Source organism: Zootoca vivipara, chromosome 14 (assembly GCF_963506605.1).
Source record: "Zootoca vivipara chromosome 14, rZooViv1.1, whole genome shotgun sequence".
NCBI classification, from domain to species: Eukaryota; Metazoa; Chordata; class Lepidosauria; order Squamata; family Lacertidae; genus Zootoca; species Zootoca vivipara.
The window spans coordinates 49,289,817-49,308,131 of record NC_083289.1 but is presented as its reverse complement, the minus strand read 5'-3'; the positions used below and the strand labels follow the sequence as shown (position 1 = coordinate 49,308,131).

The 18,315-nt window shown below is 45.7% G+C and overlaps 2 protein-coding genes across 7 annotated transcripts in view; both read left to right on the top strand.

Annotated features, from left to right (window-relative positions):
• The first annotated feature begins 501 nt into the window (after positions 1–501).
• Positions 502–18,167, top strand: ZFAND2A (zinc finger AN1-type containing 2A). 5 transcript variants are annotated; one of them, XR_004693570.2, is made up of 7 exons: positions 502–629; positions 3,921–4,018; positions 5,020–5,114; positions 5,344–5,475; positions 8,563–8,714; positions 10,191–10,385; positions 11,441–11,514. XR_004693570.2 is itself a non-coding variant. In XM_060282466.1 (7 exons), exons 2-7 carry the CDS (start codon positions 3,964–3,966, stop codon positions 18,036–18,038), a joined length of 546 nt encoding a protein of 181 aa, XP_060138449.1. In that variant the 5' UTR covers positions 502–629; positions 3,921–3,963; the 3' UTR covers positions 18,039–18,167. The 5 variants fall into 5 exon arrangements, 3 of the variants coding, with proteins under 3 accessions (XP_060138449.1, XP_034987218.2, XP_034987219.2); XM_060282466.1 differs by lacking the exon at positions 11,441–11,514 and adding an exon at positions 17,996–18,167 and having other exon boundaries at positions 10,317–10,385; XM_035131327.2 differs by having other exon boundaries at positions 10,317–10,385; positions 11,441–11,574.
• Positions 18,008–18,315, top strand: part of C14H7orf50 (chromosome 14 C7orf50 homolog) — a 140,769-nt gene continuing 140,461 nt past the window's right edge. The window contains exon 1 of one of the 2 annotated variants that reach the window (XM_035131326.2): positions 18,008–18,166. In XM_035131326.2, coding sequence (XP_034987217.1) covers positions 18,008–18,166 — 159 coding nt within the window. The remainder of the gene's footprint in view (positions 18,167–18,315) is intronic. The other variant, XM_060282463.1, reaches the window with a different exon arrangement.

Genomic DNA, 18,315 nt, shown 5'->3' with positions numbered 1-18,315 from the left:
GTAAGTAATGGTCCCCCCAAAATTTAAAGTTAGAGCTTAATAATTATTTCACTATTAATATATTCTTAATTGTATTTCAGTTCAAAAATTACTTTCATAAAATACATATTTTGTTATGTGCAAATGACTTAAGATACCTGTTAGGTCCATAAATTACAATATAGCATCTATTCAACACAAAAGAAACAGAGACAATTTGTTGTTGACAAAGGACAGCTGGACATATAAAGGGCCCCAATACCTTCAGTAGCTTAGGGCCTCATCAAACCTAAATCTGGCCCTGGATGGGATTCCCTAACCCGCGTGGAGGGCTTGAGAAAACAACGCTGACTCAGCGCAATTCCTCCATCGCTGCCACGCCGCCCGCGGACAATCAACACTTTCGTGATTCAGCAGAAACCAGGCGGGACGAACGACGTCTCGATTGGTCGGGTGGGATAGTGACGTCAAAGCCGGCTACTTCGGATTGGGGAAACGGGAAGCGGAAGAAGCGAAGCATGATTCAGCATATAGAATCCAGCTACATAAAGCTCCGTCTGGGGAGCCCGGCGCGTTTAACTGTAGAAGTCGAAACTTTTACAACTTCACTAGAAAAACAGAGAATTAGAGTTTGGCGCATCAGGGAAACGGTAAGCAAAGTGCTGCCGCTGGTCTGTCGGCTGATTTACCCTTTAACTCTTCTTTTATTTTTAAAGAATCTGTTCGTTTCTTCATTCTTCTGTATTGTTGTCATTCTGTGCCTTAAGTTATACGAGGCGGAAAGGAGGTGTTTTTTTATCTGTAGGTGAAAAAATATTCCCATTTCCATGCAGTATCTTAAAACAGCTGGGGTGAAAAGGTGCTTTGCTTTGGATTGTACCAGTCCTTTTTTCCGCTCAGAAATATAAACATACAAATCCTTGTTAATGCTGTCTTGCTGTTAACTAGTTACAGGTAGGTAGCCGTGTGTATCTGAAGAAGTGTGCATGCACACGAAAGCTCATACCAAAATATAAACTTAGTTGGTCTTTAAGGTGCTACTGAAGGAATTTTTTTATTTTGCTGTTAACTAGTTTGTCTAACTTCCTTCTCCAACCCTCTGAAAACTCCTTAGGCTTAGGAGCTGCTCCCTCTTTGCTTACGATGATCTCCATCCCTGTCTCTTCAAATACATTTTATTAAATGTTAATAACTAAAAAACAGATTACAATAAAAAGGTTTTTATTTTTTTTGGGGGGGGGGGGGGAATAAGCTGTCACAATTGCCAATAAGGAAATGTAAGATACAGCTATACATGACTTTTTGAGGCAATACTAAAATTGTTGTGAGGGGTTTTTTGGGGGGGGGGGGAGGCTGTATGCCAAGACCCTTCTAATTCCTGGGTCCAGCAGGTGTTAACATCTAAGCAGGTATTCAAGTTCCTGGAATAGGACGTACTACAGTGGCTTCCTGGTGAGGTAATGGGCTACATATTGGTTGTAACAAAGGAAGTGGCTCTAGGCTAGAGAGCAATTGGGTGCCTCCCCCCCCCCCCTTAGCTGTCTGGTAGCAAGAACAGCAAAGGGGGCGGGGGGGGGGAGCAGTTAGGTGGGGCAGAAACTGGAAGCAAGGTAGAGAGTCACAGCCATGCCTGATTTCTGCTGGAATCCTCTTGAGGTGTTAAGACTGTAAATCCCTCCATGGTAGGCTCAGGCTGTGTATATTTTTGTGTGCATGTGTAAATATACCATCCAGTGGTACCTTGGTTTATGAACTTAATCCGTTCTGGAAGTCCGTTCTTAAACCAAAACCGTTCTTAAACTAAGGTGCGCTTTCCCTAATGAGGCCTCCCGCCCCCAGTGCCCTTCCACCGTTCGGATTCCGTTCTTAGACCGAGGTCAGGTTCTCAAACCAAGACACTATTTCCAGTTTTGCAGAGTTTGTAAACCAAATTGTTCTTAAACTGGACTGTTCTTAAACCGAGGTACCACTGTATATCATAAACTTAAAGGCACCACAGTCTATGCCAGTGATGGGCAACCTTTTGAGCTTGGTGTGTCAAAACTCACCAAAAAAACCGAGCATAACTCGGGTGGTGTGTCACTTCGAGAGAAAAACCATAATTTTGCAATATTTATAGTTTAAATAACAAAAATGTATAATTGTAATATATAACTGTATTTAATAAACCAAAAAACAAATTATTTAACCAAACCAAACCAAAAACCCCTTATGGTATTCATCACAAAGTGCCCAGAATTGTTGAGCTTTTGGGGGGGAGCTGCTGACCAAAGTTTTGGAGCTTTTTGGGGGTCGCAAAAGTTGCTTTGCTTTTTTGGGGGGATGCCCCAAAGCTGCTTTGCTTGGGGGGGAGAGAACAGAAATAAATGACGAATAATACCTTCGCTGGAACTAACACGCAGCATTGACATAGTCTGCCAAAGCGCCAAAAAACAGCACAGAAAGGGTTAAAAAGCACCAAATAAAAACAGCATAGAAAGGGTTAAAAACAAACCTGTTGCACCCAATCAGAAACAGCCACTGACTCAGCAAATTGAAAAACAGACCAATGGCTGAACACAATCTCTGGCTATCAGGAACAACAACAACAACAACAAAAAGGATCGGGTTTTAACAGGGGAGACAAGCTGTAGCGTGAGGAGGAGCAGGAGAACAAATGGGGGGGAAACAACAACAGTGTGACACACATGCCAGCAGTGAGGGCTCTGCGTGTCATGTCTGACACACGTGTCATAGGTTCGCCATCACTGGTCTATGCTGTATTTCATTTGTAAGTGTCTGGATCCTCTGGTATCTCGCACTGCTCAAAGACTGGGGTGATGATGTCCAACAGTATCAAGAGGGAAAAGATGTGTGGTCTGTAAATACAAAAGGTTCCATGGTCTAAATCAAAACAATTGGTTTTTTTTATTTCAAAAAAAGATATGAAGTAACCTTGAATTGCACTAAATCCAGATTAATGAGAACAAGGGTCTCAATTGTGACCCAGACCACTGTCAAAACATGTGAAAGCAGTTTGTTGTCCTTCAGGTCTTGATCTGCATCTACAAATAAATCCTAACAGTCTGACAAGGAGAGGAGTGATTTGTTTGTTCAGTTATCACTGGGAGCACAGAAAATACTTTGTCCAGAATCCTTTCAACTTGATGCTCTGTGTAAATAAAGTACTTGGCATCAGTCCATAGCTAGTATTTTTCTTTGACTTGGTTTCCACCCCTTTTCTACTATTGTTCCTGTACTTGCTTCCAGATGACCTGTTTGCTGATTTTTATTATTATTTATTGAATTTATATACTGCCCTATACCCAGAGATCTCAGGGCAGTTCACAGAACAAAATCAAAATATAAAGCCACAAAATATATAATCATTTGTTAGTGGGAAGGCTATATTATATAATGTAGCAATCAGTACCCCATAGTTCTAAATATGTTTTCCTGTCACTTCCCTTACAGCGAAAAGTAATTTCTTTATTTTTAGAAACTGTTTTGTCATGCAAGAGCACCAAATCCACTTCAATTGTACAGCCTAAATCGGTTTCTTTTGTAGTCCATATTCCGGGCCTCTTTAACCCTTTGGTGTCTTTGTTCAGCTGGGTGAGGAACTGGTTTTCTCTGATAAGTGTCGCAAATGTCAATTAGGGAGTTCTCAAGGGTAAAACTTTCAGCTTACTTGAAATGCATCCAGGCAGTGGCTGATTGGACACTTGCTGACGCTTGTGTCTCCTTATTCCTATGGAATTAGCAGTACTTCTAACAATGCTACTATGCACCTTGTTTACTAGGATATAATTTAGCCTTGCAATCATGTCCATGGCAATTTGTCTGAATAGAAGACCCTGGTCATTTGTGGCTCGGAAGGAAAAACACCTGACTTACATTGCCTGTTTTCAGGCTTCTTGGAAAACCTGATGCATTTAAACCAGTAGGACCCTCTCTTACAGGTAACAAAGAACTCTTTAAGAAAAGCAGGGCTGCTTCCTAAAAATGGAATTTCCAGATTTGGGGGAACACTGCTCTGAGAAGACCTGCAAGCAGCTAGGTGAGAAACTGCTTAGGGGGTCGTTCATGCTGTGTTTAGGGTTGCCAGACTCAATAGTGGACAGGACTTCTGTGCCTTTAATTGCCCTGCTCTCTTTTGAGTCTGGAAACCTTAAAGAGAAACCAGCAGACCCTTTGCTTGGAAGTGAAACAAAGGGTCTGCTGGTTTCTCTTTAAGGTTTCCAGACTCAAAAGAGAGCAGGGCCATTAAAGGCACAGAAGTCCTGTCCACTATTGAGTCTGGCAACCCAGGCTGTGTTTGGTTTTGTGCTTGCCTTTCCTTAGAGTGCCATGGTATCAGGCAGACAACCCAAGAGCAGGAAGGAGCAGCTACAGAGATATAAAGAGCATGTAATAAACGATGGGGAGCCTGTGGCCTTTCTGGAATAAAGCTCCCATCATTGCTCACCATTGTCTACGATGAGAGGAGGTGGGAGCCCAAGAACATTTGGAGGGCAGCAGAGTCCCCAGCCTTGACTTATTTCTCCCCCACTTTTCCAACTTGCCAAGGTGGCTTGCATTGCAAAAAAAAGCAAATATAACCATATTGCTTGCTTACAGTGTTTCTATACTACCAATAACCAATGCCTTTCTGGACAGTAAAACTGGCCACAGCAGGTGCTTCAGGGCTTGGAGAACCCAGCTTAGAGCTCCTCTCATGGTGGAATGGGATGAACAAAGGCTTGATAACCCTTCCTCCCAAGGTGAGGTGGAGTGACCTAGCTAAGCCTGGCAGAACAGCTTACTCTATGCCAGGCATCCCCAAACTTCGGCCCTCCAGATGTTTTGGACTACATTTCCCATCATCCCTGACTGCTGATCCTGTTAGCTAGGGATCATGGGAGTTGTAGGCCAAAGATCTGGAGGGCTGCAGTTTGGGGATGCCTGCTCTATGCTCTTAACCCCTTCATGCATTAATTAGACTTGAGCATGTTGGTTATATGTGGCTGCTAATCCCACATTTTCCTTGAACCACGTGTGTTTTCTCTTTTTTCCTTGTAGACTTTCTACCTCTGAAATGCGATGCATGCGGCGAGGTCTTCTGCAAAGACCACTTTGCATATAACCAGCACAGGTGTTCCTCTGCATACAAGAAGGTAATGTAAACTGTAGGAAGGGTGAAACTTGACTAGTGTGTGTGACATAAAGAACAGCACTGCAAAACTGGCATTTTTCAAAAAGAAGTAGCGATCGCTAACGACACTCGTGCTGTTCGTAGGACCAAAGCAGGGGTGGGGTTGTGCATGAGGGAATGCAGGCTTTGCGCCTTAACACACCTGAGTTCTGCAGCCATATTTCCTCGCTAATATCCAGTTGCTTTTTCAGGATGCGCAAGTTCCAGTCTGTCCTCTCTGTAACACTCCCATCCCAGTGAAGAAGGGAGAGGTGCCGGATGCTGTTGTTAGTGCCCACATGGACAGAGACTGCAAACGTGATTCTGCTCAACGGAAGCAAAAGGTTAGAACCTCTTCCCAGAGCTATACAGGATGTATACAGCAGTTCAAGATTAAGCATTATTGTGAGCTCCTTGCTCCGTATCGAGTTTATCTTTAATCAGGAGGCGCTCAAACACTTTCCTAGCTGGCAACCCAACTTTGGGGAGGACACAGATTTCCAAAGTTCCTCTTTGCAGGCTGCGACGAAATGTCCTCCCTCTCTATTACTAAAAATGTGACACAGGAATCCAGGGGTGAAACCACCCTCCCTCTTCTCCTGCCGCCTAAAAATGAACCCCTTTTACTTGTGGGTTTCTTAGTAAAGAGAGTCTTCCAGCTTACGTGGCCTGGTATCTTGAGAAACTCTAGGCTGTTTGACGGAATAACCTCTTGCCTACAGTAAAGGGTCTCACTCAGTTTGATTCCCCACTGCAAAAGTTTGCCCTTTCCACTCTGACAACTTTGTGGCACCCCAGGTTATCCTCCTTACCCTCCTCAGTGTAACTCTAAGACACAAACTGTTGCCTCTATTCCCGAGGTAAGTTTTGTCCTCTATTGAGCCACCACTTCTGTGAGTTTTGATACCCAGCTGGAATAACTAGGAACATCCACTTTTAATATAACATTTAAGAAAGCTTTATTTAAACTAGATGACTTTTAAATGTGCAATAGTTTCATGTGTACAGGCTCTTAGATCATATTCTTAGTTTCATTTAACACTTTAAGATCTCCTACTCCTACACGCTCCCACACTCCCTCTTCACTCCCACAACCCTCTCACAATCCCCCGAATTAACTGCCTCCCATTCCTTTTAAACTCCTGGCAGTCCCGCCCCTCAGGAATGGAATGCGTCATTTATCCAGGAGGTTGGGGTTTAACTCTTTGCACCCTGGAATTCTTTTGCCCACCAGGCCAATCCGTCACACAGGCCCCTAAGAATTTTGAAGAAAACAGCTATATTTAAATTGTTTAATAAAATTTATACTGTAAGCTCTTCACTGGATCGTGAGTGCTTTCGGTTGGCTGGGAAGTGTTCTTAACTGTGATCCCTCTTACTTGCCTGACTGATGATTATTGTTTATTAATTTTGTACCCTGCCCTTCATCCGTAGATCTCAGGGTGGTTCAATACATTAAATTATAATATAAAAAACACAAAATACCTATAATAAAAACAAACAGCAACAACAACCAACAATCCCTCTCCCAGAAACACATTTTAAAGGCCAAAGGTTATTTAATAAGTTAAAGGCCTTATTGAAGGGAAACGGCTGACGTCTAAAGGTGTGCAGTCAAACCTTGGTTGTCGAATGTAATCTGTTCCGGAAGCCCTTTCAGCTTCTGAAATGTTTGACAGTATACCTGAAGGAGCGTCTCCACCCCCATCGTTCTGCCCGGACACTGAGTCCAGTGCCGAGGGTCTTCTTGCGGTTCTCTCACTACAAGAAGAAAAGTTACAGGGAACCAGGCAGAGAGCCTTCTCAGTGGTGGCGCCCGCCCTGTGGAACGCCCTCCCATCAGATGTCAAAGAGAAAAAGAACTACCAGATTTTTAGAAGACATCTGAAGGCAGCCCTGTTTAGGGAGGCTTTTAATGTTTAATAGATTATTGTATTTTACTTTTCTGTTGGAAGCCACCCAGAGTGGCTGGGGAAACCCAGCCAGATGGGAAGGGGTATAAATAAATTATTATTATTATTATTATTATTATTATTATTATTATTATTATTATTATGTAACTGAGGCATGGCTTCTGATTGGTTGCAAGAGCTTCTTGCACTTCAAGCGGAAGCCACATCAGACGTTAGGCTTCTGAAAAACGTTTGAAAACCAGAGCATTTACGTCCGGGTTTTCAGCGTTCGGGAGCCGAAATGTTCCAAAACAGACCTGAGGTTTGACTGTATAATGAAGACGTCACATGAACCTCCCTGAGGAGAGCATTCCACAAATGGGGAACCACTGCAGAAAAGGCCCGTTTCCGTGTTGTCATCCTCTCCAGACCTCTAATGGAGGAGGCACACAAAGAAGGGTCTCAGATGATGATCTTTGGGACCAGATAGGTTCATATAGGGAGAGCTGGTCCTTGAGGTATTGTGGTCCTGAACCATTTAAATATCTATAGGTCAAAAATCAGCACTTTGAATTGGGTCTGGAAAGTTAATTGGCAGCCAGTGCAGTCAGGCCAGGAACGGTGTAATATGCGTCTTATCCTGGTGATCACCTTGACCCCCAAATTCTACATCAGCTGTGATTTGTATGAGGAGAGGCAGTCCTTAAGGTATTGTGGTCCTGAGCCTTTTGGTGTGTGTGCAAACCTCCCGTTTTGTGTGGCTGGAATGTAGCTTACGTAAAGGTAAAAGTTGTACCCCTTGACCTGCCCCACCACTGGGTGTGTGGCTCCTGGAAGCCTGCCCTCAAGGGAATGTGATCCTGGAGCTGAAAAAGGTTCCCTTCCATTGCACTACAGGGAAGCCAGATTCTCTTACTGGATTTGGTCTTAGCAGCACAATCCTAGACCAGTTCACCCAAGTGCCTCTTAGTGAAATGGAGTTTGCTCCTAGGTGAGCATGCCTAGGGATTGCATCCTGGTATGCCCCGCGGAGGACCTTAAGGTCCACAAACAACAATACTTTGGAGATCCCGAGCCATAAGGTGGCTAGATTGGCCTCTACTAGAGCCAGGGCCTTTTTAGTATTGGCCCCAACTTGGTGGAACGCTCTTTCCCAGGAGACCAAGGCCCTGCGGGATTTGTCATCTTTCCGCAGGGCCTGCAAGACAGAGCTGTTCCGCCTGGCCTTTGGGTTGGACTTAGCCTGACCCCTTTGTTTTCCTCCCTCATGGCCTGGATTTATGGACTACTTGAAATGAGGCTGCATTTTAAATTTTAATACTGTATTTTAATCTGTATTTTAATTAATTGTTTTTATGTTTTATTGTGCTTTTGTTGGTGTGAGCCGCCCTGAGCCCGGTTTTTGACTGGGGAGGGCGGGGTATAAATAAAAATTTATTATTATTATTATTATTATTAAAATGGTAGGCAGTTGTGGAATCCTTGTGAGACGGTCAACTTTCCTGGTCCAGTTGTAACGTGACTTTCTTCTTAATCTAGATCTTCACAAACAAGTGCTTCCAGCCGGGTTGCAAAAAGAGGGAGATGATGAAGCTGGTTTGCGACCAGTGTCAGGGGAACTTCTGTCTGAAACACCGACATCCTCTGGACCATGCCTGCAAAGGACAAGCCCGGGCCATTTCCAAAGCTGGGTAAGGCTAGAACCAGGGGCGTCGGGCAGGGGGGGCAATCCGTCCTGGGTGGCACCCTGACAGAGACGACAAAATAGCGGGTGGCACTCACCGCGGGGCCTACAGTGCACCCAAGCCACACGTCTTGGGCGCCCGCAGGGTCCGTGTTGTCCGCCCACTGCCTCCCCTCCAGCTGTAGGTCGGGTGAGGCCCCATGGCGTGCCCTGTCTCTCTGAGTGCCACGCGCCCCATGCCTATGGGCAGTTCACCCCGTCCCTCTGGGCGCACCGCCCCAGGTGCCTGAGAGGCTTCCTCCGCTGCCGGCTAAAACATCTCTGCTGACTCAAGAAGCTGCCTGCAGAAAATATTAAATGTTTTAAATCCTCTTGAGGGATTTAGGGCCAGCGTGCCCTTGTGAACTTCTTGAGGCATGTTTGTTACACTGATTCTGCAATCCAGCTCACATGCATTCATGCATACATCATTTTATTTGCATGCTGCCTTGCCAAAGGCTGGCATAAGTCTAATGTGATCAGTAGACAGCAGTGTGGACTTAGACCTTAAAACCTGTACAGTGGACCCTCTCAGGGCCAGTGCTAGGGCTTTTTGCGCCCTAGGCAAAAACAGCTTCTGGCGCCCCCCGGGCGCATGCGTCATGACGCACGCACAACACAGCTGATGCTCCTGCATCCCCTCCATTGGCAGGAGGAGCGCGGGCCAAGGGGGGAGCTCAGCGGTGGCTGCAGCGAGCAAGCGGAGGCGGCAGCAACGGCCATAGCTGAAGGCTTCCGCTGCAGGCACTTGCCGCCACTACTGCCACCGCTTGCTCGCTGCGGCTGCTGCTGGGGAGCTCTTGGCGTCCCCTCCATAGACGGGAGAGCGCTGAGCTCTCCTAGAGCCGGCTCTGCCGCCTGACTGGCTCTGAGAGCGCGGAAGCCCACTCGCCCCCGCTGGGCTCATGGCACTCGGACGGCGACATCGCTGCTGCGCTGGGCGCGCGCGCTCAGATTCCCCTGCCTCCCCGTCGTGCGGCGCAGCCCTGTGCCCCCTGCAGGGCATTGCAGGGAAGCACCTCAGCAGCAGCAGGAGGGAAAGCTGCGAGCGGCGGGTAGGGGGCAGGCTGGCAGCGCCCCCTCCATGACGGCGCTCTAGGCAGTTGCCTAGCTTGCCTTTATGGACGCTCCGGCCCTGGACCCTCTGGGCGCCGGCGAAGGGGTTGCATGTATGTACCCCGAAAAATCTGCAAGTAGAGGTGCCTTTTTTGCGCATGTGCGCAGCGTGATAGAGTGCTTCTGCGCATGCACATGCAACGAAACCCGGAAGAATACACTTCCAGGTTTGCCGCGTTCGCAACCCAAAAGTTACATTACCCAAAGGTAACATAACCCAAGAGTCCACTGTATTGGTCTTCTGAGGCTTGCCCAGTTCTAGCTGATTTCTGAATAATGTCAGCTTTTTTTCCTCCTCCTCCTGTGGCAAAACGTTCCCCACCCTCAGGCAAAAAGCCCTTTGCCTTATGCAGTGATGCTTCCTGGATGACGGAAGGGGTAATCCTGCACAAACCCAGAAGTGGCACAGCTGGCTGGTGCATGCAGAATGCTGAGTGTGGCTGTTTCCTTGCAGATGTGCTGCTCTGATGAGATCGCTGGAATCGAACAAGATGTCTCATAACCACCAGGTTCTGCAGAACAGGTAAATAACAACAGAGTAGCCCCAGTCACTCTGGGCAGCTTTCATCAAAATATTTAAAACACACACACACACAAAAGAAAACCTCAAACATAAAAACCTCCTTGAACAGGACTACCTTCAGGTGTCTTCTAAAAGCCAGGTGTTTATTTCCTTGACATCTGATGGGAGGGCGTTCCACAGGGCAGGTGCCACTACTGAGAAGGCCCTCTGCTTGGTTCCCTGTAAGCTCACTTCTCGCAGTGAGGGAATCGCCAGAAGACTCGGAGCTGGACCTCTGTGTCCGGACTGAATGATGGGGGTGGAGACGCTCCTTCAGGTCTACTGGGCTGAAGCCGTTTAGGACTTTAAATGTCAGCACCAGCACTTTGAATTGTGCTTGGAAATGTACTGGGATCCAGTGTAGATCTTTTAGGACCGATGTTATACGGTTCACCAGTCTGGCAGCCACATTATGGATTATGGATTAAATGGCAGCCACATTATGGATTAAATGGGGCTGGCGTGCTTCTCCCATGTTTGTTGAACCTAATAACTGGAGCAGAATCTCACCTGACTTGTACGACAAAAGTGGGCAGACCCAGACTTGTAGTATCCACTTCATTTCGCACTTGGACTTTTGAGGGGCACTACCTATATGGCTTGGGCCGAGGCTACCTGAAAATGTATCTTAGTGGGGGACCGTATCCCTACTAGTCCCAGAGCTGGCATGCTGAGTGGATCTTGCCTGGGAAGCAAGGCCTAGAGCTTAAAAGCTCTTTTCTCTCCAGGTCTGCTTGGGGGCTACCCAGTGCAAAAAAAATGCTTTTAAGCACCCAGTCATGCTTCTTGGCAAGGCTCACTCAGTACACTGGCTTTGGGAGTGTTCAGGATGCTCTTGTGGGACAATCCAACTTCCCGTGAGATCTTATTGAGAGCATCCCAACCTTGCCCAAGTTGGAAGTACATAAGATGTGGGCGTACTACAAAAGTAGAGACATGATGTCTTATGAGAAATGGGTGGTTCTTCGTTGGCTGCAGCTTGTGGTTGACTAATTGCTTGTTCTTGTTGTTTTCAGCTGCAAAGCAAAAAGCTGAAGTTTTCACAGCCTGGGTCCCAAAACTGCCTTGTCCTGTTGACTGCTGTACAGATTTAGCTCTTAAGACTTCTGCATCTTTTCTATATTACTTTTATATGTCTATTTCTTCAATAAAAACTGATGTGTTTACAAATAGTGGTGTTTCTCGGGTAGTTCAGTTACTGGGAAACCTGAAACCGAGTCCTATACTTCTTGGATAAATCTCCCAAGAAGCAAGGAGGAGATTTGTTGCATTGCCCCACGTTTAATGGCTTGCAAATACGATGCCTTGAGCCATCCAGCTTTTGTCAATCTGTTGGCCTTCATATGTTTTGGCCTCCAGCTCCCAACAGTGCCAGCCAGCACAGGCAACAGTTAGGGATGATAGAAGTTGCAGCCCAAAATACCTAGAGGTACCAGTTTGGCAAAAGCTGCTTTGATAAATGAAGGCAAATCCTGTGTTCATCCTCCTCTTCTCCCCTGTCATGCCGCACCCCAAATCCCTCCTCACTAGAGAGGAGGAAGACCATTCAAAAAATGTAATACAGTCAAATCTCGGTTTACACCTAGCTCTGTTTACGACCGCTTCGGCAAGTGACTGCCGCGGACCCGGAAGTGTTTACATCCGGGTTCTGCGGCATCGGATGCGCAGACATGATCTGTGCAGCTCGCGCATGCGCAGAAGCGATCTGTGCAGCTTGCGCATGCGCAGAAGCGCTCTATCGGCGCTTTGCGCACACGCAGAAGCATGCCTTTGGGGAGTGACCGCTTCAGCGAGCGACTACCTCTGCGGAACGGATTGCGGTCGCAAACCGAGGTACCACTGTACTAAAATGCTCCTATCCATAAAATGCTTCATTCCCCCCCCCCTTTGCTACAGAAGGAAATTTTTATTTATTTCATAAAATTTATACCCCGCTTGATTGTAAGAACAAATGAACCTCAAAGCAGGTTGCAAAAGGGATAAAACAATAAATCATCAAAAAGAAAAACGAGCAATTTATAACTTTCAAAAAGTAAAAATAACAATAGACTAAAAACATCAAAACTTGCACCGGCTTTCTCTAAACATTAGCTCTGGCTTGCCTAAACAATGTTTTTAGCACATGCCAAAAGGGGTACAGTGAGTTCAGTAGTGTTACCAAGAACACAGAGGCCTAATTTTTACAAATGTGAGATTATGGTTCTATGGTTGGGCAGTGTCCTTGTGAAATCTGATGTCTGTGGGAGTCTTGGATGCAATATCAGATTCAGCCACAGGGTGTCGCAGCTAAGAGTTGTGTACTTATTTGTGCCTTTCAAGTCTTATTCGTGCCTTTAAAAGGAAGGAATGTAATTTTGTGCGTCTTGTAAATATTCCAGCAGATGCATTTCTTTCGAGAGCAAAATGTGGAAATGATCCATCAGACAGCTGATTGGTCGCCATATTCTTGTCCCACTAAGTGATTTATTAATTCACTGAGAGACAGTGTAGTGTCGTGGTTAGAGTGTTGGACTAGGACTTGGGAGACCAGGGTTCAAATCCCCACTCAGCCATGAAGATCACTGGGTGGCCTTGGAAGCCAGTCCCTGCTTCTCAGCCTAGCCTACCTCACAGGGATGTTGTGATCATTGGACTCATTATTGGTCTCATCTGATCAATCAGTTGGAGCCTGTCTTCGCATGAAGGGAAGTCACCGAGGGTTTGAGACCCATCAGCTACCCTCACCTGGTTTAGCTGGCCAGTCAAAGCCGTTCTTAGGGTGCAGGACCTGTCGCATGCTGACAGCTTCTGGGAGCCACAGGTGAGAGCCGAGTGCAGGATAGGAACCAAAGGTGGACAAACTACCCCAGAAGGAGCATGATGTACCAGAGGGACTACCCATCCCCTATAAATAAGAATCACGGGTTCACTCAAATGCATTATTCCCTGACCTGGAGAATCACATTTAGGGCAGAAAATGCTTGTTCTCCCTGCTGCTCTATAATACTAGTATTAAGAACAGGCTGAAGACACATCACTCCCCACTATTGTTTTACTGTATTTTTAAATCTATTGCAAGCCACCTTGATAGCTCTAGTTAGTAACTGTCATAAAGAGAAAAAAATTCCTTCAGTAGCACCTTAAAGACCAACTGAGTTTTTATTTTGGTATGAGCTTTTGTGTGCATGCACACTTTGTCAGATGCATGCACACAAAAGCTCATACCAAAATAAAAACTTAGCTGGTCTTTAAGGTGCTACTGAAGGAATTTTTTTATTTTGCTTTGACTCAGACCAACACGGCTACCTACCTGTCATAAAGAGAGTCATCTTAGAGCTAAATGTTAGAAACCTGCAAGCTGTATACCTTTAAATAAGTTTAGACAATATTGGCCAGCATATTGATCTGCTTGCTTGTCTCTCTGCTTGAGGGAGACCACAACCTGTCTAGCCAACAAGTCAGGTGCTAGGCATACCTAAACCCTTTGGAAGGAGCAGGTTTGCAAGCCTGGGGCTGCTCCTGCCTCCTGGATCCATCTTTGCTGCTAGATTGCCAGATGATCTCTTGCCAGGAGTGCCCACATAGCTACGACCATTTCTGGACTCATAGCTTAACTATGTGCTTGACTGATCACTGTGGCAGAATACTACAAAGTTAATGCTTTCACTGAAAACAATTGCACTGACGCCCAAAATCTGCTGGGCTGTGTTTTTGTTTTTTGTTTTGAAAAGCGGCTACTAAACTGAATAAATAATCACAATCATAATCTGCTTCTCCCTGGGTGTGGCCTCCCTTGGAGCCTGCCCCAGTTTTGCGCATCTCCCTGTGGCGTGGTAGTGCGCTGAGGCAGCCAGAGAGGAAGCCGCGTGAGTACGATGGCTGACGCAGGCGTCACGCGTACTAGACGAGACGGCGGTGTAGCGGGTGAGGCGGGAGGAAAAGAGCGACGGCCTTTGAGCCCAATAGGAAAAGAGAAACCTAGGGCTCGCGCACTCTTCACGTGCTTGCTCTAAGCCCCGCCCCGCCCCGCCTTCCCCCCGGGCGCGACGGAGAAGGAGAGGAGGGGGGCGGGCCTGGGTTCCGTAGCCTAGGTTTTTATTAGCTCCCCTGCTTGATTGAAACGCGCGGGGTCCAATGCGAGCGAGCGCGTGGTCTCCGGGCACCCAATGGGAGCGCCGGGGCGGTCTGAGGCGCTGGGTTGAAACGTGCGCGAGGAAGCGCGTGAGCGGCCGCAGCTGAGGAGGCGGGCTTGAGAGTGAGGTGGGTGGCGTGAGAGGGAGGCGGCCGCCTCTGAGGGGGCCGGGGCGGGTGTGGGTGTCGTGGTTGAGGGTGTCGCTTGGTGTTCCTGTGGGGAAGAGGAAGGTCCCCACCCCACCCCGACCAGAAGGGCGCCGGCGAGGGGGTTGCGCACAACACGTGTCCGTGTGAGGGAAAGACCCTCCCCCCTCGCTGCCCTGCTCACTTTTCTCACGAGCACATTCATTTCCCTCCCCAACCGGACTCACAACAGACCTGTGAGGTAGGCCAGGCTGAGAAAGAGAGTGGCTGATCGCCGACTTCCCCCCCCCCAACAAAGTTTAGCCTTACAACAGACTTGTGAGGTAGGCCAGGCTGAGGGGGAGGGTGGCTGGTCTCCCCGCTCCAATTTTAGCCTCGCAACAGACGCGCCATAGGTAGGCCAGGCTGAGGCAAAAGCATTAAAAACGTTCTCTGTACAGTTTTGCGTGAATTCCGTTTACCTATTGCCCTTGCCAATGTCTGACAAAGCTGTTTTTCACCCATGAAAGCTTATATTGTAATAAATTTATTGTAAGCTCTTACCACAGGGTAATGTAGTTGCTCCTCTTGAGGTTGTTACTCAGGCCACCTGATGAGTACCGAGGCCTTGCAGAGGTTAAGACCTATTTAATTGTAAACATTTCTATACGGCCAAAGAAAAAAAGAATAAGGGTGGCAAACAAAACAATCACTTAAATTACATCACTAGCAGCAAATTTTATAGGTCAATAATCAAATCAGTATGTAATCAACTTCACTGGATCACACATCAGTGAAAGCCTGGGAGAACAAATGTGTTTTAAGCTGGTGTTTAAAATCCAGTACTTTTAAGCGCCTGTTTAAATACTTGCTGAAGGTGAGAAACAAAAGAGGTACCCCATGTTCACTTAGTTTGATACATTAACCATGGTATGTACACATAACATCTGCCAACTGAGGGTAGCCATAGGTGCATTTGGTGACAGAGATACTAAGCCATGTAAGCTTAAACTACAAGAAATCTAGTTACAGGTAGGTAGCCGTGTTGGTCTGACGCAGTTAAAATAAAAATAAAAAATCCTTCCAGTAGCACCTTAGAGATCAACCAAGTTTGTCATATGTTTGAGCTTTCGTGTGCATGCACACTTCTTCAGATTCAAGAAAGTCTATGTGTAGTAGTCTATGTTGTACCCTCCAGATGTGGACTGCAACTCACCTCAGCCCCAGCCCTCATAGTCAGTGGTCAAGGTTGATGTGAGTTGTCCGGAATATCTAGAGATCAGGTTGGCTGAACCTGAGTGGTCCAAAGGTGTCCAAAGTAATGTTTTCCAGGTGTAGCCTGTACTTGTTGCATCAGAAAAAAAAGTCTTATGTCACCTTGAAAGACTGCTGCAAGCTTTCACAGACTAGAGTCCATCAAATGTTGCAGATTGAGACAGCTAATCTTCTGGAAGATCTAATGCAGGCACCCCCAGACTTTGGCCCTCCAGATGTTTTGGACTACAATTCCCATCTTCCCCAACCACTGGTCCTGTTAGCTAGGGATCATGGGAGTTGTAGGACAAAACATCTGGAGGGCCGCAGTTTGGGGATGCCTGATCTAATGTATGCACATCCCTACTTTAGAATGAGGGGGTGCTTTGGAACATTTCACAGAGGAAAATAGAAACACCTCAATAGGAGCAGCTGTGTTAAAATGGCCACAACAAAAACAATGTGCCTTGTGCCTCAAAGATTACAGATGTGGCATTGTTCTATTCTGCCTCTCTGTGTCAGAAAGTATTTGCTTTTTAATTAATGCTGTATCTTGACAATATATATGACTTTTCATGAGGTGGATTATATTTCCAATGAAGGCTGGAGCCTATTGTCTGCAAAAGTGACTGATCACAGTATCCGTTATAGTTAAAAGCAGATAGGGCATTTCCTTGAAATGTTCTAGGTTGTTTCTAGAATCAAGTAGGATACCTTTTGATTTAAAACACCTGTTACTGCTAGGCTGCATATAGGTTTCTAGGATTTATGTACAGTACACTTTTGCAAGAGGCTTGAAATTAATTCAGGCAGAGGATATTTTGTCTAAAACCCAAATGCCTATATATTTGCCCACATTATCTAGTGTAGTATGCTGTCTTCAGAGTACTACTCTGCCATCTGTTCTTGTGGAGCAAAGGAACAACAAACTAATCTAGATGCCTCTAGCAATTGTGTTGTATACCACATTATAGGGGAAATTAATCCCCAGCTCACTCGTTCAATTTGCCTGGAGGACAATTAATTCCTGATTTCAAATGCAGCGATTAATCAGTTGTATGGAAGTAAAGTCTGTCCACCAAATCTTTCCAAGAGAATTTTTAATAGCCCTCTTATGCAATCCTACCCCCATTAGAGTTGCCAGATTAATTACAGAACTAGGCTTTTGTAGTTACATTAAGGGGGGGAGATGGGTGGAGCCTAGAAAACTGAATTTAGCACCCTGTTGTATTTTTAGTTAGGAACCAACTCTTCCCTTTTTTCTTGTAGTTCCTGTAGGACCGTGAAAAAGTGAACATACTTGTATGTTGCTCATTGCAACTATGGATGCAGTGTGGCCATATATTGAGTGATACAGGCTGAGAGAACCAGTATATATTTTTTCTGGAGTTAAATATAATATTCATACAACATAATAGTATATTTAGCTCATGCAGCTATACGAATGCAGTTCAGGTTGTGATTTGGTAATCCATGTACTTAACTATGTAATGCACTTATTAATAGTTGAGATTATGTATAAAAAGTCAAAACAAAAAGTTGTACATTTATTTACTTAACAGTAGTTTTTTATACTAAAAGATGACTTACCCACCACTGCCAAGTTGCAGAGGAGTGTGTGTTGTGTTCTATCACACTCGCTTGATGCTCGGGTAATGCTAATGACCAGTCTGAGCTGAGTACTTGGCCTAGGCCCTAGGCAACCTCGGCCCACCAGATGTTTTGGGACTACAACTCCCATGATCCCTAGCTGATAGGACTAGTGGCCAGGGATGATGGGAATTGTACTGTACAGTATTCCCAAAACATCTGGTGGGCCGAGGTTGCCTATGCCTGCCCTAGAAGAACCCAGGTCAACACACAGGGCTTCCATGATGCAGCCTCTAGGGTTCCACATCAGATGAGACAATGGAGAAAGAGTTCCCCTAAATGCAGGGCACTTTAAAACTACTGGCTTTCAGGACAGGAGCTTTGTGAAAAACATTTGTATATCTTGCAAAATTTTCAAGAAATAAAGCATTTATGGTTCTTATGTACAGTGAAATGACACATAGATTCTTTAACAAAAATGCACATTTCAGTTGTTTGTTAGAATGGCAAAAAAAAGAAAAGCTGCAGACATGAAGACAGAAAAGAAAAAGGAAGAAATGAAGCATCACTTGGCAGAAAAGAAAAAGAAAAAAATGAAGCATCTCATATCAGAAAAGGAGCAACAGGTCGATGAACCTAAGCTGAAAAAACAGAATCTGGAGGTGAGTGAACAAGTATGAGTTTGTTGAACTTGCATATTTTCGTATTTGCAGGAGAAGATACACATCTTGACACTGGAAAATATTTGCACGATTATAACTTTATTGGGATAATAAGTGCCATGCTAAGCATGTTATCAGTTCTGGAAATA